Genomic DNA, 22,568 nt, shown 5'->3' on the forward strand with positions numbered 1-22,568 from the left:
GCCGATCGGGGGCCAGGGGAGACCTAGCCGGGTTTGTTCTGGTCTTGGTCTGAGTCCCCTCTGGCCCGTGTGGGGGGTGTAGCAGGGGGTCAGAGGAAAAGCAGGGCAGGTTCCCGGGTGGCCCCAGGAGTGTCCAGAGCACAGCAGTGACGGTGGGCCGCTCCCAGCAGGTAGCGTGGAAGCCGTGATGATCCGGCTGGTGAATGGCTCCGGGCCACACGAGGGCCGCGTGGAGGTGTACCACGAGCGGCGCTGGGGCACCGTGTGTGACGACGGCTGGGACAAGAAGGACGGCGACGTGGTGTGCCGCATGCTGGGCTTCCGTGGTGTGGAGGAGGTGTACAGGACAGCGCGGTTCGGGCAAGGTAAGCCCTCTGGCGGACAAGGACCCGGGGAGAGGGCCAGGAGTCTTCGTCAGTCTCCTCCCAGAGCCCAAGTGCCCCCCACAGCAGTCCCAGCAGGGGGCACCTGGCCTCTGTCCCCCATACTTCCTGCAGTGGGAGGCTTGCTGTCCCCCAGGCAAGCTGGCACATCCTCACACAGTTCTGTTTATTAGAACATTCTTCCTTTCCTTGAATTGACCTCCTTTTATTTCTTGTCTCCTGTCGGATTCCCCTGTGGGCTCTCATGCTCAGCCCGGCGTCTCGGGTCCAAATCCACTCCCACTTCGCTCTGTTACATTTTTCCGATGGTGCACAGCGAGTGTTGGATACTTATATAGTGCCCACTGTGGTCCAGGCTTGGTCCAAAACATGTTACAAATATTCACTCCTTTAACTCTTACAACACTAGGAAGTAGATAAAGATATCATCCCCATTTTCCAAATGAGGAAGCAGAGGCACAGAGAAGTTGAATAACTTGCCCTGGGTCCCACAGCTAGCAAATAGCAGACCCTGGGTTCAGACCCTAGCAGGTGGCTTAGGAGGCCGGGCTCTCATCATTCCACGGGCTGTCCCTGACCGCCTCTGGGTCTTTGCTTCTTCCGATGAGTATCTCCAGTAACTCTGTCTCGTCTTCATGTGACGGGATTTTGAAAGCCTTCACCATCTTGGTTGCTTTCCTTTCAATATGCTCAAGCCCGCCTCCCTTCCTGCCGATGGTACAAGACACTGTGAGGGAGGGGTGCAGACCTCCTCTGGGCAGATGGCTCCTTTGAACCATCCATCCCTTTCCCGCTTTGAGGAGGACAGCTCTGCCCAGCTCCAGTCCCCATCCATGGCACCATGTGTGTCCCTCAAGCCAGTTCTCTGCTTTAGTGTTCTGGGCCGCTGTAACAAATAGCACAGGCCAGTGGGGCTGAAGCAACAAATTTGATGTCTCACAGTTCTGGAGGCTGGAGGGTCCACAGTCAAGATGTCAGCACGTTTGGTTTCTCCCGTGGCCTCTGTTCTCGGCTCCTCTGTGCCCGTCTTCTCCTTACGTCTTCACCAGGTCTTCCCTCTGTGTGTGTCAGTGTCTCTTCTTCTAAGGACAGAGCCATCTTGGATTAGAACCCCCCACAATGACCTTGTTTTACCTTAATAACCTCTTTTTTTTTTTATTAAAGATTTTATTTATTTATTTGACAGACAGAGATCACAAGTAGGCAGAGAGGCAGGGAGAGGGAGAGGAAGGGAAGCAGGCTCCCTGCTGAGCAGAGAGCCCGATGCGGGACTCGATCCTAGGACCCTGAGATCATGACCTGAGCCGAAGGCAGTGGCTTAACCCACTGAGCCACCCAGGCGCCCCTACCTTAATAACCTCTTTAAGGGGCCTGTCTCCACAGTGACATTCGGGGGTGCTGGAGCTTAGGACTTCAACACAGAAATTCGAGGGAACACAGCTGAGCACAGAGCACTCTGTACCGCGGCCTGCTTGCTGTGAGCACCGCCTGAACAACACATAAAATGGGGTCACTCGTTACACACCTACCGACATGTGCTAAACATCCATGGCACCACATACACCTCCACACTCAAATACAAAATTCACGTTCACACACGCTTCTTCCTCCATCAGACCTTAAACTGCAAGAAAGCTGTGTGGACTCCCAGCTAAAACAACAGTCCCACATGCATGGCGCACAGGTGGGTCTTGGCCTCCCTGTCTGTAACTTAAAAGGGCTTGCAGACTCTGTGATGTGCCTTCCAGCTCAAGTCCCCTGGGACCTGGAATGTTCCTGCTCACCTGTCAGGAGGACAGTTCTGACAGGTGTGGGGAAGGATTTGGAATGATCCACTAGCACTCAGTTGCCAGGTCCCCCTTGTGACCTGTGGAGGAACAGCTGGCGCGGCCGTGGGGCCTCCTTGGGTCATGGAGGGAAGCAGCATGTTCCCTTTCTTGCCCGACATCATGGCTGCCCGACCCACCATGCCGGTGACTAAATGGACTCACCATGTGGCAATGTGGCATGAGGGGAGGGTCGGACGCATTATCTCCAGAGAGAGAAACAGAGCCACGTGGCACTCTCCACTCCTCAGTCAGCATTCACCTCCTCCCACTAGGGGCTGCTGCCCCTCTGATTCAGAATCTCAGCCCAGAGACCTCAGGCACTGTTACAGACTGAATGTTTGTGTCTCCCCTGAATCCACAGACAGAAATCCTAACCCCCAGCGTGACAGGATGAGGAGGTGGGGTCTTTGGAAGGCGATCAGGTCATGACATGATGGCACTTGCTTTCTCATAAAAGGGACCCCGAAGAGTTCCCTCTTCCTCCTTCCCCAAGGATACGCAGAGAAGTAGCCGTTCTCCACCCCAGAAGAGAGCCTCCCCTCAGACCCCGGTCAGCTGGCACTCTGAGCTCCAGAGCGGCGAGAGACCTGCGTCTATTGTTGAGAAACCGCTCAGTCAATGGTACTTTGTTACCGCCCTCCGAGCAGGCGGAGACGATCCCAGTGACTGAAAGTGACTCTGGGTGAAATCTGTTGTGACAGCTGGCAGAGAGCAGCTGTTTCACCCCGCCCATCCTGGCCTCTCCACCCAAGCCCAAGGCCAGGGCGCATGGGGAGCTCCCAGAGTGCAGCTCCTCGGAGGCCAGCCCACAGGGAGGCAGCGCTTTCCTCCCACTGAAAGCTTTGGGCCGGATTGCCGCCTGCTTTCTTCAAGGAAAAACGCCCTCTCTGTTTACAAGAGGAACAGGAACTTGCTTTCCCTTTTTGGCTTCAGTGAGGACTCCTTCTTAGTGAGTGGAAGTCCAACCTTGCCAGGGAAGAAGTGGCAGAAACTCTTTCAGAGAAGCCAAGACAGGTCGTTATGTCTTGGGCGGTGTTCGTCCCAAACAGACCCATGCATGGCCTCTTTCCCTCCCCCCCTTGACCTTTGTAGCATGTGACATGTGGAGAAGCCCTGAAATTGCCACTTTATACTTTTTTTTCAAAGATTTATTTATTTATTTGAGGGGGAAAGGGGGAGAGGAAGAGAGAGAGAGAGAAAATCTCAAGCCGATTCCCCTCTGAGCGAGGAGCCCAATGCAGGACTCGATCTCACAACCCTGAGATCATGACCTGAGCCAAAACCAAGAGCTCACTTCCCAACAGACTGAGCCACCCAGACGCTCCTGAAATCATCACTTTAAACCAGTCAGTGCAAAGTCAGACTCCCTTGCCGGCGCATATCACACCTGCACTGTTGTTTCCCGGTCACGATCTAGTCTTATGTGATGTTCAGACCTCGACAGGTAAGCTGGCCAGGTGTTATGAATGGGCTCACAGGGGAGAAGAGAAGGGGCTGACCCAGCTGCGGCTCCTCTGAGTCCTCGCCCGAAGCCAGACTGCTCTGCCTGCTTCCTCAGCAGCTTCTAGGCACCTCCCCTCGGTGGAAACTAGGCTCATGCTGGGACACAAGCCTAGTAACCATCCTCTCCAGCCTCAACACACACAGCATAGAGGGAAGAAGGGAAGGTGTATTTACTGATTCCCAATAGCATGGGAAGGGCTCTCGTGCCATGGTGGCTATGGGGGCAGGGAGGAAGGGGTGCCACCTCTCCAGGCAGCCCTGGGTCTGTGCCTCAGATTGGGCTACCCCTCTGACCACAGCCCTCTTTCCCACTAGGGCCCGACTCCTAATCCGGGACTGCCCATCCCCAACCTCAGTCTCCCAAGCTCTGGCCCCTCCCTCCATGGCCTGGCTTCTCTCTGTGCCCTCTGGGTGCTTCCTGCCCTGCCCACCAAGAGTGCTGGCTTGTCCCCCATCCCACTCTCTCCCTCTCCCCACCCCTTCATGTGGCCAGTTCCCGGGTCCCACAGATTTTTACCAGCATCTGGTAAGGACTCTCCAGTGTCCCTTGATTCTGTCCCTTGCTCTTTGTTCTCGGTGTTCCTGCCTTAGGAGCCCAAGCAGGGTAGAGCAGGGGTTAGGAGCTCGGGCTGTGGGTCCAACCCAGGTTAGAATCTCCAGGCTCCCCCTTCCAGCTGGTGGCCTGGAGTAGATTTTATCGCCTCCCCCAGCTTGAGCCTTTCCACGTTAGAAGGATTGTGGCACTTGCTCGATGAGATCACGTGTGTCAAGCAGCAAACAGAGCACGGGCTTGTGTGCTCGCTTCTCCGTTCTCTGTTGGGAGGCCGGGTGCAGGGGTGGCCATGACCCCCCACCAGCTACTTCCTCACCTCCACCTCCAGCCCAGCTCCTGTCATCTCCCTCCTCTTGGCTGCCAGAGTCCTTTCTTAAAATGAGACCCCTCCTCCTCTGCCTCCCACCTCCCTCTCACCCCCCAGCCACACAGGGACACTTGTGTCCTCTGAGCTCCCGTGGCTGTTTTTGGTTCCTTATCTTCCCGAGATCGGTCTGGAATGCCTTCCCCCCCTTCTTCATCTAGCTAATTCCTGTTCAGCTTTAAAAAATCAGCCCAGTCATCAGCTCCTGAGGGGGGGCTCTGCTGGGGACTCCAGCCCCACCCTACTCCGAGCTCCCCTGGCCTCCTGTCTCTATGAGCTCTGATGTGTGTGAGAACATCTTGAGGGCTTTACCTTCACAGTTCCCAAAGCCAGGACTGTGACTCAGACTTCATGGGTGCCGGCTAAATGCGAGAGGGTGGGAAGAATGGGAGGGAGGAAGGGGGGGTGGACAAGGGAGGAAAGAAGGAAGGAACGTCTGTGCCCACCTAACCTGAGTCCTCCCTAGTAGAATACAAGAAGCTTCCAATCTCTGGCCCTTCTCTTAGGGGTCTGGCACCATGGAAGTTTCCCTGGATGGGGCTCAATCATCGAAGTATCTGTTTCTCCGGGGGAAAAAGCAAGGAAAGCACCATGTGGGAGAGTCTTAAAGGCGTTTTTGGTGGAAGAGGGAAGATATGCAGATGGAGTAGAGGGCAGGTGATGGGTGGAAGGAGGTCCAGGAAGACAGGGCAGGAGCCCAACCTAGCCCAGCTGGGAGGTAGTCTTGGATCTGCAGAGAAAATCTTTCTGGGAGACAGACAGACAGACAGAAGACGTGAGGTTGGGCACAGATGCAGACAGGTCTGTAGGTGAGAGCGCAAGGAATGGAACCGGGAGTGTTCACTTTCAGTCGTATTATTACCTCTAAGACAAAATCCAAATACTGAAAGAAGGCTTTGTGCACGAGTCAGCAAACATGAGAGGGCCAGATAAGTAAGTATTTTAGACTTTGTGGGCCAATGGTTTCTCTCACTACTCCACTCCACTCTTGTAGCAGGAAAGCAGCCATAGACAAAACGTAATCAACCAGGTGGGGCTATGTTCCAATAAAATTTTATTTACCAAAGCAGACAGTGGGCCGAAGTGGCCCACAGTTTGCCACCCTTGGCCTGGTGTTCGTGCTGGGCACTGCATTCCCATAAGGCACGAGTCCCAGATTGCCTGCAGCTCAGAGGCCTGGGTCATGGTGTCTAGCCCTTAGACATTATGGGACAAGTCACTTAATCTTTCTGAGTTTTCCCATCTCTTAAGAGATATTTTCTCTTAATGGATAAACCGTCCTCGTTACCTCTGTGTGAGGCTCTGAGGGGAGCCTGAACTTAGTCCTTCTATTAATATTACTGCAAATAAACATGCAGAAGCTCAAAAGTTAGTTCTGTGGGGCAGAGATTTTTATTGTTGTTCCATCATTTTTTTGTTTGTTGATGTAGTCCAAACACCCAGAATAGCGCTGAGCTTGGAATAAACCCTCAAATATATGTTGAATGAATGAATGAACAAATGAATGAATGAGGAGGATAAAATAAAATCTCCACTTACTCATTCCCAATAATATCACCTTTAAGCAGCCCCTAGTGTCTGAGTATCAGAAGACCTGGCCTCTGATCCCGACTTTGCCTCCTCAAGATAAAATGTCACCCTACTGTTTCCTTTTTCTGACCCCAACAATGGGGGGCAGAGCACCCTACCCTGCTTAGTTATCCCAGGGCTTTGTTTGGGAGCTTGTGGAAACAGCTATATGGAATTACAGACCTCATCTAGAGAATGGCTCCTCAGACTTGAATGTGTGTGTGAATCATGGAGATCCTCTTTAAAAGATTCTGGTTCAAGTCTGGGCAGACGCAGACCTCTGATTTCTAAGAAGCTCCCAAGGTCATGCTGACCGCTCCTGGTCTTGGGGCCACACGTTAAGTCCTCAGATATCAATTCTAAAGCTAAAGTGACGATTGGTGCATAGAGTGGGATTTCCAGGCTCTGACATGGCAAACAGCGGGGCTGGTTCGCAGGTTAACCGGCCATCCCTATCCAGCGCTGTTGATTTAATGACCCTACTCTTATTTTCTGAGCTCTCCCATGACTAAACAATAGCCCTAACTCCCTGGCAAAAGCACCCACCAGAGTTTGAAGTTTCCTGAGCCTATGTACGCATTTGTGTGGGTTACCTTGGGCCTGTTCTGGATTTGTCAGTTTCCTTTACTGGCTTCTTTATTTATTTAGGGTGTGACTAATCCCACAGAGCTCTTGGGCCTGCAGGCTTTTCCTGGGTAATTTGTAAACTGATGTGTTTTCCAGGAGACATTTAATCTGCAAATTATTGCTGGGCCTCAAAGGGCTTATTGTGTAAGATGCACAGGGTATCCGGGCCAGGGAAGAGGCTCTTGTGATGAAGCAACGGCCAAGAGAGCGGAAGGAGGCCTCTGCTCCTCCCAGCTCTGTCCCCACATTCACCAACCGCTCAGCCGTCCCATGACAACATGACAACAGACACTGGAAATCCCTGTGTAACGAAAATTTGTCTAAACTACATAGCTTCTGCGGTAGACTTTGTGGGCAGCAAAATGGGTTCGATGTTTCCTGGATGTTCTTTGTGAAGAGAATTCTCCCATGCAGTTCAAGAGAGCATAGTGGTTTGAAGGTTTTTGTGTTGTCCGGACAATGCCTCTGAAAGGAGAAGTTGTCTAGGTGCTGAGACACGGGGCGAGGAGGAGACAGGGCTAGTGCCAATCCCTGAGCTACCTTTTTTATAGGATTTTGGTAGATTTCAAAGCCCTTTAAAAATCAGGAACAATTTATTGCCTCATCCGACTTGCTCGGGTTGACGCTGCTAGTTTGTGACCTTTGACCTCATGCTTTTGGAGGCCAGCTCATAGACCTAATGAGCTAGGGTCCTAGAGTGACCAACAATCGTGGTTTATGTAGAATGTACCTGGTTTTAGCACTGAACTTCTCACATCTTGGGAAGCCCTTCCCAGTTTTACAACTAAAATGGGTCCCAGGGGCTGGGAGTTGAATCAAGATCTATCCTATTATAGTAGGATATCTTACTTCTTCTCAAACTTCAGTGCAAAACCTCTTGGTTAAAATGTAGATCCTGGTTCAGTATTCCTAGGTGGGACCCAAAGTTCTGCATTTCTAATAAGGTCTAGATAATGCTGATGCAGCTAGTCCAGGGCCACACTTGGAGCAACCAGGCTCTAGGCCACTGCTTCTATGGGTGTCCTAAGGCCGTCATATTTCCAGAGGGCTCCCGAATGAGCTCCCTTCATCTGGGGCCCAGCATGGCCCTCAGCACAGAGAACACGCCAGAACCATGAGGGATGGTCCTGCCAGTTGATCACTGGGGGCTCCAGGTGACTTGTGGTGCAGCCTACGCCTCTCTCCACTGACCCCTCGGACCCCAGACAGGCCCTCTCTATTCCCTCCTGGGGCCTCACCCAGCTGCCCTATTTCTCTGACATTCAAAGAAGAACTTCAATGACAAGTTTCTAGCTCCCAAGGCTCTGGAACATTCCTGGGAAAGCTAACTAAAGTGTGCTATCAGACCAGCAAGGGTGTCCCCTTAAGATCTGGGTAAATAGACTAGCTGTGGGCAAAACTTCAGTAGATTGTCTTAGGGACCTTACAGTTTGGGAACTGACCTAATTCCTTCTGATTAGGGATGCTTCTGCCTGTCATTAAATAAATGTTTGGCTATAATGTTAAATTCGGGGATCCCCTGCCATTCTAGCACCACTATTTCGGGCTCGTAGGATGGAATCATCTGCTGTAAATTTCGCAAAACATCGGAGGTAATGTTGACACTGACCTATTTGGATATGGGGCACTGAATCTGTCTCATCTAGGATCTGTCGGACATTGTCCCTCAGAGTAGGCCATGCTTGAGTACTCATTAACAAAGCCTGATAGAAATTACATCTCAAAAGACATGAGGTGTTGCAACTAAAGCATGGACCATACCAACTTGACCTTGACTTCAGATCCTGCCACTTAGGAGCTGAGCAACCAAGCACCAATTGCATCCTGAGCCTCAGCTTCCATCTATAAAATGGGTTCAATAATGTTGATCCCACAGGCCCATGATGGGGATGGAGGAGGATCAGACGTGAGATGTCTGACACGTAGGATAAATACTGCCATCACCCCGGTTACTGTTATCCTGGCTTCAAGCAACTGAGCCTAGAAAATGAGTATCTGATCTTGGTGGGGTGGAGAGGGCAGTCAGGCACCACTAGATTTGAGAATTGCTGGCAGAGCCTGGGACAGTCTCATCAAGAACAGACACGGCAACGCCCCTTTTTGTCTTCTGTCCTGCTCTCCCGCATGTCTGCTAAGAAACCATGTTGACTTGTCCCCACAGGCACAGGGAGGATTTGGATGGATGACGTCGCCTGCAAGGGCACGGAAGATTCCCTCTTCCGCTGCAGTTTCTCCAAATGGGGGGTGACAAACTGCGGGCACGCTGAGGATGCTGGGGTGACGTGCAACAGACACTGAGAGTGGGCGCGGTCCACGGTCTGGGCCCTGCTGCCGAGCCTCCTTCCTGCATTCCTGGGGCGGAGTCATCACTTGGGACCTCATCTCTGCCCTTCCCAGCCTGGCAATCCCCGGACCCCCATATCCCTGTCCCAGGACCATGATGGCCTGTCGTCATTCTCCTCTTGGACATCAGCTCCAAAGTGCAACTCTGGGATCTACTGCCTGTCTCTCCCTTCTACCAGGGTCCCTGCCTGTGATGCCCTGGTCAACTGGACAGTCATTTTGCCCAGCCTTCCCAGCACCACGCATCCACCGATACCCATGCTCGCCTTTGGTCTGTCGCTTCAAGGCTGAGAGTCTGCTGGAGAGAAATTCAGCAGGAGGGAGGCCCAATAGGTCATTTACTCTTCAGAGTAATTCCCTTCGTTAGGCCAAGAGTTTCAACATCTTCCTTCCCAGCAAGAGACTATACCAAATGATTCATTCTTTCCTCTTTGCCTCTGCACACCATTGGTTAGTTCAGGGAGTGACAGAGAGGATGTGCCCTCACGTAGAAGGGAGAGGGAAATGACAGCCCCTGCAGGAGACAGCCTGGCTTTGGAGAAGGGCAGTGACACTGACATCCACGGAGTGACTATTGCACATACTACATAGTATCTTGGGTGCTAAATTCATTTATCCACTTTGCAGCATTCCCACAAGGTTTGTTAGCTGGGGTAAGACCTTACCTCTAGGTAGCACTCAGCTGACCCATTCACCTGGCCAGTAAGCTGGAAGATTGAGAATGACTATAACCATTGTTTCTACCTGAATGCTAGTGTGTCTTTACTAGGCTTGAGCAGGGAGCTCGGGGTGTAAAGCATGTGGGCCAACAGGGTTCCATACTCCAAACCTACAGAGTATAAAATCAGACATGGACTGGCTTCCAGGCCAACCACTGACCTAGGAGGAAGGCTTATTTGGGGGATGACATGGGGGCTGCCTGGGTTAAACTGAGACCAATACTCAGCCTTCTGGCAGTCAGGGTTAAGGCCAAGTTACTTGAGTCTCAGAGCTGTTTGGAGGTGATGGTATTGAAGCTTCCAGGATGCTTTGGGTGTGCTCCTGTGATCAGGACACATGTCCTAGTGGATCCTGTAGGGAAATGGGGATTCCCCATCACCTCTGGCAGAAGAAGGAGCCATTGGGCTCTACCAGTCCTCAATAGGCTCCATTCTCCTAGTGACAGGGAGATCATATTCTGCTTCTGACATGAGAGGAGGACAAAGCAAGCCATATACATGTTCTAGGACTAGAGAAGTTACATGGTAGTAAAGTGGGCACAGACTCATCTCCCTTGGGAAATCACAGACTGAGGCAGGCCTTAGATATACAAATACCTGTCACATGGGATGAGCATCAGCTTGGCTGGGGAAAGTGACACCTGAGACCCTCCAGGTGTAGGACCAGCAAAGTTCCTGGCTGACAACTAAACCAATATGTGCTATTGGTGGTTTTTTGCTTACAATATGCTTGTTATCCATTAATGTCCTAATGATCAGAGACTCTCCTGATCAATTGCTATGTTTACATAACACGCATGTACTCATGCATCTTTTTCCAGAAACAATATATGTATGCATATATAAACATGGCACTCTTTACTACATAGCTCAGAGCATTACAAAGTTTGCGCTAAAAAAAAAAAAAAAATACTGAAGGTAGAAAGATGTCACATTGAACAAAATAAATTCCAACTCAGTTCTGGCAAAGAATCCAGTTATCCCATCAATGAAGACCCATAGAACTTTCTTACTTGGTCTTTTCATTTGGGGAAACACAAGTCTCGTTTTATATCAAATAAAAATCACAAAGATAAGTGTTTGAACCTTAATCGAAAAGTCTACTAGTTTACATACTTACTTAAAAGGACATGGAAATAACCATGGACCTGGATTTCAGGGACTAAAAGAAATTAGGCCTGGCCTAAGATACACAAGACTTTTTGTAAGAAAGAATTTCAATAAAGCTAAGAACATGTCACTAACAACTTTTGTGTCCCATTCTTTCTCCTGAAATTCTGGTGAGTGTGGGAAGGACTGGTAAAAACTGGATGGTCTAATTATTTCTCACTGGGGATTGGTAGAATGGGCAGCTTATGAGAAGCTGCCTTCAGGGGTGCCTGGGTGGCTCAGTTGGTTAAACTTCTGACTCTTGGTTTCAGCACAGGTCGTGATCTCGGGGTTGTGAGATCGAGCCTCGCGTCAGGCTCTGTTCTGGGTGTGGAGCCTGCTTGGGATTCTCCCTCTCTCCCTCTCTCTCTGACCCTTTCCCCTACTCACTCTCTGTTGCTCTCTTAAAAGAAGCTGTCTTTGTACTTCTGGAGGACAATAAACACAGTCTAGACCAAGAACATGGTGGACCATGACGTCTCAAGCCTTAGTAGCTAACCTAAGGAAAGTGTCCCAGGCGACAGAAATCAAGGCCCAGCTTATAGGAGAATTGCATTTTTATTCAATCAAGGAAAGAACACCTAACTATTTCCTCACATCTCCAGAGTTCTTACTTAGGAATGAAAGGGTACTTACTATAATTATCTTCCCTCTGTCATGACCAGAACATTGTCCAAACTGCTTGAGACATATAATTTCAAACATTGGACAACATGGAACACAAGACTGTGATCCTTGAGAAATGACAACAAGTGAGGTAAGCCTACCCTGACTTGAGATCTCTGTCCAACTGTGGCATACTTGAGGGGAGCCCTGAGTCCAGGAATCACACTAAGGTGAAGAAACAAAGATTGGAGATAGGGGAGGCCAAGGTGGCTGGAGTTTGCAAGGCATGGTGTTCAAGAGTAGAGAACAATACATAGAAATTTCCAGATAGGTTCATAGGGTTCCCTCAGGGTGTCAGCTGAATGACAATCTGTGTGAAGCCCATGAGACCAGCTAAAACAGCTTCTGAGGAAAGTACCATTATCAGAGCTCAGGCAGAGCTGAGAATCATTTGAGTTCCTTCCAGGCTGAGTGGGAAAATTACCTAGGGGGCTCAAAGTCCTTCTTGAAAACTCTTTAGCCTATTTTAGTTGGGGGAGGGGAGGGTGAGCTGGTAGAGAGGGATAAATAACAAAGCTGCAGTCAAAACCCCACCTCAGCCCCCAAAAGGAGTGGAAGTTGGAGGGAAAGAAGAAAAGAAGGGAAGGGAGTGGGGTATTCTATGGCAAGTTGAAGGGAGAACCATTCCAAGAAGAGAAAGACAAGTGATTCACACATTCGACATTTTATAGAAATGTTAGCATAATGGTCATAAACAATGCAACTGGAAACACTAAGGGGTGCTTAGGTTGGAGAAAGCTGTGGATCCTTTCCACATACCGAGTCCACTAGAGTGGTTGGCTTAACTACCACACACATAAGCCCCAAAGGCTGGTTCTCACCAGCATTTGAGATGAGGACGTTAGTGGCGCCTTAGGGACATTAGACAGGGCAGAAAGAGAGAGACCACTGCCCTCCTCCATGAGGACTGTTCCGTACGTACTGGCTAAGAGAAGCTGAAGAGGAGCAACGAAGAAATAAAATAAAATTCCAGAAAAATAACAGCCTTAAAACAGATGAGTCACCAAAACAGAAATCTTGGGCTCTTCAATAACCACTTGAGTTGTAAGTCCCGAAGAGCTGAAAAACATTCCCTGGGCTCCTTGCCTGGCCCACTTCCCTCTCAGTCCCACCTATGTCCACACAGGGGTGTTTTCATGGACCAGACCCATTTGGTTCCTGCCCTCATGGAGTTTACATTCTAGCTTTCATCTTTTTTTTTTTTTTTTCAAGATTTTACTTATTTGAGAGAGAGAGAGAGTGCACAAGAAGGGGAGGGTCAGAGGGAGAAGCAGACTCTCTGCTAGGTAGGGAGCCCGATGTGGGACTTCATCTGGGGACTCCAGGATCATGACGTAAGCCGAAGGCAATTGCTTAATGCACTGAGCCACCCAGGTGACCCTGGCTTTTATCCTTTTAACAGGCTTTAGGCATGACATTAACCATACAAGAGTCATAATGTCCCCCAACAAGAAATGTGCAGCTGAAAGGGACAGTAGTTGTTTGCCAAACTATTAACACAGAACACATATAGTTCAGTTGTTTAAAAACGCATCTTCCTTGCTAGTGAGATAATAGTAGCTCAAGTGACACTGGTTATACAAATTACCATCAATAGGAAACAGAGACGAGTAAACGATAAGTTGTCATGCCATTTGTTCAAAATAGTAGTAGATAAGCCGAGATTGTATGACAGAAACCACGGCAAACCTCCCTGGAGCATTTACCTTCAAGCTTTACAAGCATGAACCCTGGGGGGCGCCAGCATGGCTCAGTTGGTGGTTAAGCTTCTGCCTTCGCCTCAGCCTCCCTGCTCAGCATGGAGCCTGCTTCTCCCTCTCCTTCTGCCCTTGCCCCCCAGCCTGTGCTCTCTCTCTCAGGTGAATAAATAAAAAATCTTCCAAAAAAAAAAAAAAAGAGAGAAAGAGAAAAGTAAAGAATGAATGAACTCTGAATTTGTAAGCACTGGTTCTGTTCTAATCATCCCAGTTCTCTGCAGGGGGAGGGGAGACTGAGGTCCTGGGAGGATCATCCCATGCAGAAGTTAGGATTTGAATCCAAGAAATCTTAAATACAACACCAAATGTGACAGAAGCAGTCATAGTACAAGAATTTGAAGAGGTTAATCTGAGAATGGTGGAAATGAAGATCATAGCTCAGTTATGAGTACACAATATTTCCACCCTTGGGGTCAGTATCCTGCTTACTGAAATACACAGTTCTCTATTCGGTTACCTACACTAAAATGATCCCAATGAACCCCCACAGAGAGAACTCACAGCAAGACGTTTAACAAAGACCAACCCACACAGAACAATCACAGACTTCTCTGACCCCCAATGGACTCTCTCAAGAGGCTGGAGACTCCTCCCTCCTGGCTGATTCTGGAAGATCTCAGGTTTTCAGAGCCTCTGAAGGAGTCAAGCGAGGGTGAAGTTAGGAGCTCTGTCCTCCTGCTACATCATAAAAGGAGTCCATCTGTGATCCAAAATGCTTTTCGTGTCTTTCCCTACCCATTTTACTCAGCATCTTTGGTCTTTCTGAAATGATTCCTAAAATCTTCCCTCACAGCAAAGGATTTCAACCCAAATTATTTTCGAGAATCATTTCTTCCTTCTTTAAACTCATTTTACATATTTATTTATGCTTGTATCACAAATCAGACTGAAGAGGAAGTTGTTTGACATTTGGAGCTATATAACCTTATGCAAAGAAGAATGTCAAGCAGGTCCCACCACAGCGCACGCTAATCATAGCAAATGGGATAACATTTCCCAAATCAAGATTAAGAACCATTTACTATTTATGCTGAACAGAATTCCTGGGCCATCCAGTTCCAATCAGACAAATATCTTATTCCTTCCATGTGTTTCTGAGACATAGTGCATGAGCATAGAAAACCAGAAAGTTAAGGACTCTTTCTCAAAGTCCAGTCTTTTGAGGTCCTTCCCGGATAGCTTATTCCTGGACAGTAGAAGGCAAAAGGCAGATGGGATGTCTCCCCATTTACAGAGAACAGGGTGTGTCAGAAGAGAGTGGTGTCAGAGTAGAACATGAGCTTAAATGGTGGGGGAAAGTGGGCCTGAGGGGCTCAGTCAGTTAAGTGACTGCCTTCGGCTCAGGTCATGATCTCAGGGTTCCGGGATTGTGCCCCAAGTCGGGTTCCCGGCTCAGCAGAGTCTGGTTCTCCCTCTGCCCCTCCCCCTGCTCATGCTCTCTCTCTCTCTCTCAAATAAATAAATTAATAAAATCTTTTTTTTTTTTAATGGTAGGGGATAAAGTTGATTTACAGTAGGAAATTCAGAACAGGAGTTGGGTTTGTTAGAAATGATGAAACCAAGCTTTTGGTGAGGAATTAGAGTTTTAAGTTAGGAACCAGAAACTTCAAATTCAGTGGTATAAACAAACCCATAGAAAGGCAATTAGAGGGGGAGATGAACCATAAGAAACTGTGGGCTCTGAGAAACAAACTGAGGGTTATGGAGGGGAGGGGGTGAGGAATGGGTGATTCTGGTGGTGGATATTAAGGAGGGCACGTATTTCATGGAGCGCTGGGTGTGGTGCATAAACAATGAATCTTGGAATACTGAAAAAATAAAATAAAATTTAAAAAAATAAGTAAAAACAACAAAAAAAAGAGACTTAATTAGAATCAGGGCTCTTATTATAAATAGCAGGAGTCCCTCTCCTACAGTCAACTTCTTGTCTACAATTTCAGGCAGTAATACCTTCTAATGGCAAGATTCCTCATGTAAGAAACAGGATGTTTGAGAATGTCGTTTGGTGATTGTTTCGTATACTTATCTCGTATACTTATTTCGTATACTAATCTCCTAGGACACTGTGCTTTCATTTAGGGTCATCTCCCATCAGATGCCTTAAGATGAGCTTTCATTGGAACGACACTGGCAATATAAAATCCAGAGCCATGAGCTTTCTATTCATTCTAGTAAATGTCAACCAGTAGTCTTTATTAAAACAGTTACATAGCATATTTGTTCATTGCACTAGAATGATGACCATAACAAGCAACATTGGATGAACTGTCCGGTCATGTACCTGCTTCTCTCAGTGTGGCATAATGCCCATTTAAACTCTCACCTTTTACAAAAATTCCATAGTGATTCCTTGCCTCCTTTAGAGTGCAAAACCCTGAACCTATGGACCTGGGATATCAGACCAGCTTGGCTTCCAAAGCCCTTGGTACTTTGCAATGGCTGCACTGTGTGTTGATGATGAAGTTCATATTCTCTCAGCTCCAAACCCATCCTAACGCTCAACTTAGGGATCCTTTGTGATCCCCGGCAAACTGTACTTCCTCTTTGTGGGCTCCCTGGGGTCCTCTTCACGTAGGCAGCACCAGAGGGAGACTGCGAAGCCGGAGGACAGAGAAGGACTTGATCCTGTCTGCTCCTCTCTGCCATTCCAAGGAGAAATCTGTTTCCTCTCTGAGCTTTTCTTGCTGGCATGAGGTTTTTGTAAGCATCACCCCAGCAAGACATCTTCCCAGAGCATCTGGGGGGGGGCTTCCTGTAGCGTCAGCTGAATCTAGAATACAGTTCTCCCAGGACTGTAGAACCAGCCTCGTCACAGCCTCTCAGAGACACCAGCACTGGTCACTGGGATCCCGTCCAGGGCTCTGTGCAGCAGCTTGGCAGGACCCTTCTCTAAGGCTCCCCCTTAGTTCCCCAGGTTCTCCTAGCTACAACGGATGGTGGTGGCTTCCTACAGTTGCTATCACCATGGTCTCATAGAATTCCCCTTTAGCACTTTCAGTTTTCTGGTTAACAGCTTTTTATCTTGAACATTCTTTCAAGTAACTGGTATGGCTTTGCCCTCTGGCTGGACCCGATCACTACAGCAATCGAAGCTTAAAAAATCATTGCCAGGGACTCCTTCCTTTCAAGATAGCCACCGAAAGCCACCATTTCCTCTGGCCAAGTTGCATTTTTAAACACTTAAACAATCAAAAAATAAAACACAAAACCCCAATATTTTGATAAAGAGCAGTAAGTAAGATTGGCTCTCCCCTCATTTGGACTCAAAGAAGTAAAATTGAAATGGAGGAAGTACTTACAACTTGCAAGGTTGTATTGCATTGATTGCAAAGCAATCAATGAAAGCAAAGCAATCAATGGCCTTAAACCAGTTCTATAGGTTAGTTTTCCCATTTTATAAAGAGAGCGACCTTGAGAAAAGATAGTAACGACCCCAGGGTGACAACCAGTTAGTGGCAGAGTTGGGACTTAACACTCAAGATCTAAACCCAAAGGCATCCCATGTTGCCTCCACAAGCTAGATGGCATGGGCCCATCCCTTCTCAAAGGCAAGGAAATGAGTTAATTGAAACTGAATCCATATGGTACAGTTCTAGAACACAGGAAAGCCAGTCTTAACAATGAAGAAAACAGCATTCTTTGCCTCCAGAAAGCTCTCAATCTAGTGGGAAAAACAAGATAATGCCCATGTGGTCTTCATTAGTGCAACCCCAAGGAGTAAGACAAACTGTGATGAGGTAATAACGGACCTCTCTTCTGGCTGGTGTGAGGAAGTGATCCTTGGACAAACAGATCATTACCAGCTCTTCTTCAGTAGTCGGTAATTGACTTTGATATGGAATATCAAGAATGTGGAATGTGAGGGGGGAAGAAAAGGAAAGAAGATCGAGGAAGGAAAGGAAACTCTACTTACTGGATACCTAATAGCTGACAGACAGTGTGCTACATGTTTCACTTATGTGAAACATAATTTATTTATTTAAGTTATTAAATAAATCCTCATGGCTACCCTATAAGGAGTGAAATATTATTATTCCCATTTTATAGATGTGAAAACTGCAGCCCAGTAGAGCCAAGTAACTTGCCTGGTGTCATGTAGCTCTGAAGGGGTAGAGTTGGGTTTTAAGCTCCTGTCTAGATGAAGGCAAGATGTTGAACCTGAGAGATTTAGGAAAAGATGCTTACCCTTGGTGATTCTGGCTCTCGGTAAAGCAAGATGGAAGATAGGAAGTTGATAAATCAAGCATCCTATGCCTCATCGATGCCTCAGGCACACTGCTGATGCTTACAGAGAAGGAGATAGGAGTTCCTTAGAGTAAGAAAATTAGATTCAGTCTCTTGCTGACATTTGTGTTACCGAGTTAGGAAGGGGGAGACTGTCTGTTCTTCGGTGCTTTGGAATGTAGATTAAGGAAGAACTTGCTGAAGATTTAAGCAAACGGGCATTTATTTGGGCAATCAGAATTGCAATTTCAGGAGACAGAGACTCAGGTAGAAACCTAAACTGTGTCTGAGGATGACAGAGAGAGGTAGAGTAATAAGGCAAAAGGTTACAAGAGTAGTTCTCCTTGACGTCCACTATGCAAAACAGGGATTGAAATTAGATCAAGTGGGGTTGTTTGGGATAATATGCAAATGAGGGACTGAAGCTTGTTCAACTGAACTGACCCCTTTCAGAGTGAAGAATGGGGAGGATCCAACTGCCAGGGTAAAGAGGAGGTCAAGTCCAGACTGAGGGTTTGTGGCTCTTTAAAGTTCTAAAAGTTCCTAACTCTTCCTATGAGGACGTGCATCAATTGTTCCCATATGGCCTCCTGACCCTACTTTTAAAAAGACTCTCTTAGCTGGGCTTGCTTGCTCCTTTCTGAAATCTTCTTTTACACTAGTGAAGAGTATGTCTATCAACCTATGGTACGTCCGTCCTACTCTTACTCATAGCCTATCATGAATACACCCCGAATCCAAATATTGCTGCAAAACCTGTCTTCACTGCCTCCGATTGCTGATGCGTGGGCCAAGGCTATCTTGGATGGGCCCCCTCATGCCTTCTGTTCGCAGGGAATGTAAACACCAACACATCTCTGATGTTCATCTCAACTGGCTCTCATAGCACAATGCAGGCATAATGCTAAAAGATCCCCTCCCTGCTAGAAGGGAAAGCAGGGAGGAATAAAAGGGATGGAGATGCTGAAAACCCCACCCTGCATTAGTAGCACTTCTGAGCTGCATAGGTGAGGCAGGCCTGTTAGTAAATGAGTAGTCTCTCAAACACATACATTCAAGGTCATGTAGGTCTCTATTCAAGGTATATAACAAGAGCTCCTTACACCTTTTAACAGCCAGTTAATTGACCCTTCCCCTTCTTTTCTTTTCCTTCCTCCCCTTAAACAGTCCGTGCTGTGCCTCATGTATATTGAGAAGCCTAATTTATATTAAGAAACTAAATGATGGTCTACTTTTAGGTTTCTTAACTTGTGTAATAGCTGGAAATAACACATCCAGATGCTTATTGAACCTTTTCCTGAAGACAGGCACTCTGCCAGGTTCTGGAAACATAAAGTTATAAAAGACAGTCTGTTCCAGCCAGGTCTCAAATGAGCCACTCACTACTTGATCTAATCAGCTGTGGCCAAGCTAGAGGAACCAACGAGAGAAAACAGACACATGGTATGGACTCCTCTATCTTTGCGTTAAGGTTTCTTGAAAACTCTGATGAAATATAGATGAAAATTGAAATGAAATTAGAGATAATTTTTCAGTGCCAAAAAAGCCATCAGGAACTTGAATAGTGCAATGATCTCTAAAGAAATAGAATCACAGATGGTTTAATAGGTAAGCTCCAATAAACATTCAAAGAACAGAGCTTGCAAGTCTTATACAAGTACTTTCAGAGAAGGGTAAAAGAGAGAACATTCCCTCAACTCATTTGATGAAACTTGGACAACCTTCATGACAAAAAAAAGGCAAAAATATATGAAAAAGGAACAATTACAGGCCGATCTCGCCCATCAACATAGACGCAGATATCTTAACAACATATTAGCAAATGGAATCCAGCAGGACGTAAAACATTCTACATCATACCAAGTTGGATTTATCCTAGGAATGCAAACTTAGTTTAACCTTAGAAAATCATTACTGTAATCATCACTTCAACAGACTAAAGGAGAAAACGTGCATGGTTATCTCAATAGATGAGAGAAAATCCAGTATTTGTTAATAATGAGAACTCTCTGCAAACAAGGATAGATGGGAACTTCTCCTAAAGGTATTCATCAGAAGCCTGTAACACACATACTTAGGTGCAAATATTGGCAAGGTTCCTTTTAAACATCAAAAGCAAGGTAAAAATGTCAGGTATCTCTGCAAACTCTCAGCAACACAACAGACCTCTTAGCCGGCGCAGGGAGAAGAGAAAAAGAAAGAAGTGTGAGGACTGAAAAGAAAGAAACAAAGCTAAGTATTTGTAGATGACATGATCTTCACACAGGAAACCCAGACTACTGCTGAGTTATTAGAATTAATATGGGAGTCAAATGGAGATCAAAAGAGAGGTAAACACGCAGTCCTTAGTTCTGTGGTCTGTTCACTTTCAGATGTACTCCTAATTCTGAAACTTTTTACAGAAATGAAAAGTTATAATCCAGTGTTAATTGTTAAGCTCCTCAGAAGATACAAACAGCAGCTGATTGCTTCCATGAAATGTTTAAACAGATGGACTCATCGCCAATAACTTTAGAGCACAGGCCATCTCTCTAGCTGTGTCATGGTCCGCTGCCTACTCTCCTACCCCCTCCACTCTCTCTACCTGACAGGCTCAATGCCAATGCCTCTGCAGAGAGAGCTATTCTTCCCCTGCCCCACTCCCAAACCTCACTACTACTGTCCTTCAGGTCTCAGCCTATGCAGGACTTCTCGGGGAGGCTTCCCTCATCCCCACACTAGAGTATGCCCCCTTTGTAATCAGCTACTCTGCTGCCCAACTCTTTCCCTTCCATACTCCTGTTCCCATTTGTCCATTGTTTAATTCCCTCAGTAGACTTTCAACTCCACAAGGGCAAGAACTAGTTCTCCACTAGGTCATGAACACCTGCTAGAGGGCCGGGCAAACACTGGATGCTTACTACCTGAAAAAGAAAGGAAGATAGAGCGGAAGGAAGACAAATCTCCTTTCTGCACTAGAGAGAGAAGAAAGAGAACTTGTATGTTGGGGGCTGGGTGGACAGATGGCAGATGGTTGGGGGGAGAAGCCAGTGTGGGCTTTACCTTCTGGGGAAACAGTCCCATCCCACAGTATTTTAGAATATTATTATTTCTAAAGTCCACATTGCCCAGTAGCAGTTTCCCAACCACAGACATAATGGGATCCTCTCTAGAAATTCCATTATCTAATTTGTTATTACTGGAGACTTGCATTGCTGGAAAAAAATATTGGTAGGCAGAAATGTTAAAATTCCCAAATAAAATATCTCAATGGTGAATAACTACAGTTTGCCATCATTCATTGGGCAGAAATTTGATTATAATTAGAGGGACCACTTGGTAAAATAGAAAGATTATGGAATATAGGATTAGAAGACCTGGATCCAAGTCTTAGTTCCTCAACTTACTGAATGAACCTCCAGCCTCAGGATCATCATCTAGAAGCCGGGATATTCCTACACACCCTATATTATGAAGATTCAGAAATACACATTAAATCGCAAGTCTTTTACAAATTCTAAAGGGCTATGCAAATAATGACATTTATATAATAACTTGGGACACTTTGGCCTTTGTTTATTGGAAAGATGGTCATTCTAATTTAAAATTATAGGAAATTGATGGATAATGTGATATAATACAAATGCCCTATTAAATAAATAAATTCTGGGACCTAAATAAACCCCATTTCCTCGTATTACATTGTTAGAGAGGTGATATCAATCACCTATTTACCAGACTTGTTAGGCAAACACAGGATTTTGAGGTTTTTTAGTCACTCCATGGGAGTCTACTTGAGCCAAGGGGGCCCCTAGGGTCTGGTTCTTTTCTGGAAAAGCAGACATTGGGAATTTGTGGTGCAGACAGCTTCAGAATACACTTGGTAGCTTACTGCACTGCAGCTTACTGGGTAACAGGCCAAAGAACTGAAGGGAATCTGATGGGCCGGAGGATAGAGTGGACAGCGAGTTAAGGGGGAGAGAAACGCTCTCGGTAGTTCCCACCGCTCCACTGAGACCACTCTTGGCTCTCTGGTGACATCTTCAGGCTAACAAGAGAATGGGAACTGAAAGCCTGAGGGAAAGAAGGGAATGTCTAGGGCCAAAATCCACTAGACTTCTAAAGCCCATCATCATGTGTACATGAATCCCCTGGGGTGTTTTGTTCAAACCTGGCTGTTCATGCGGTAGGTCTAGGGTAGGACCCAGGTTTCTGCAGGTCCATCTCTCTGGTGACGCTGCGATGCTGATTGGCCACCACCACGTCAAGTAGCAAGGCTCCAAAGGATTTTGAGATCACTGAGTGTCAGAGGAGGAAAGGATATTAGAGGTCCTCTTTTTCTCCTTATTTTACAGGTGAGGAAGCTGAGAACAGAGAGAGAAGGCAGGCACCACCACAAATGTATATAACTTAAGATGTTTCCATTCTCTACACCTGGCTCTCTTGTCTGTACCAGCAAATAATGGAGCTGAGAAAGACTTTCCAGCTATGATATTTAATGACAATATCACTTGCCCAAAGCTACACTATTTAGACCTGAAAACGGCTATTTTGTATGAAGGATGCCTTTTTCTCCATTTCTCTTTGACATGCTCCTGGCTGGGAGAGTAACCAGTTCTAGATGAAGTAGAAGTTGCTCCTGGTTCCAAAGGAAATTGCTATTTCCCAGATGGTAAGAGCCCAGTCCAGTTTGCTGAAGGTCAGAAATCATCACAGGTTCTTCCTGCTGTCATCTCCGACCGCAACAACAAAGAAAGGCCAACTCCCCAAACAGGTCCTCCAAAGCATCATCCACCAGCCGCGAGGTTGCCTCAAGCCTGACCCTTAACATCGGCCAGAATATCCTCTTCTCTGGGTTTTGTGGACGCCCCAGCTCATGCTGCAAATTGCTTTCTGTAGCCTT

At 47.1% G+C, this 22,568-nt stretch overlaps 1 protein-coding gene across 2 annotated transcripts in view; it reads left to right on the forward strand.

Annotated features, from left to right (window-relative positions):
* Nucleotides 1-11,131, forward strand: part of SCARA5 (scavenger receptor class A member 5) — a 119,485-nt gene extending 108,354 nt beyond the window's left edge. The window contains exons 8-9 of one of the 2 annotated variants that reach the window (XM_059393496.1): nucleotides 168-365; nucleotides 8,990-11,131. In XM_059393496.1, coding sequence (XP_059249479.1) covers nucleotides 168-365; nucleotides 8,990-9,126 — 335 coding nt within the window. In that variant the 3' untranslated portion in view covers nucleotides 9,127-11,131. The remainder of the gene's footprint in view (nucleotides 1-167; nucleotides 366-8,989) is intronic. The other variant, XM_059393505.1, reaches the window with a different exon arrangement.
* Nucleotides 11,132-22,568: the final 11,437 nt, after the last annotated feature.

The sequence above is a fragment of the Mustela nigripes genome, chromosome 1 (genome assembly GCF_022355385.1).
Source record: "Mustela nigripes isolate SB6536 chromosome 1, MUSNIG.SB6536, whole genome shotgun sequence".
NCBI classification, from domain to species: Eukaryota; Metazoa; Chordata; class Mammalia; order Carnivora; family Mustelidae; genus Mustela; species Mustela nigripes.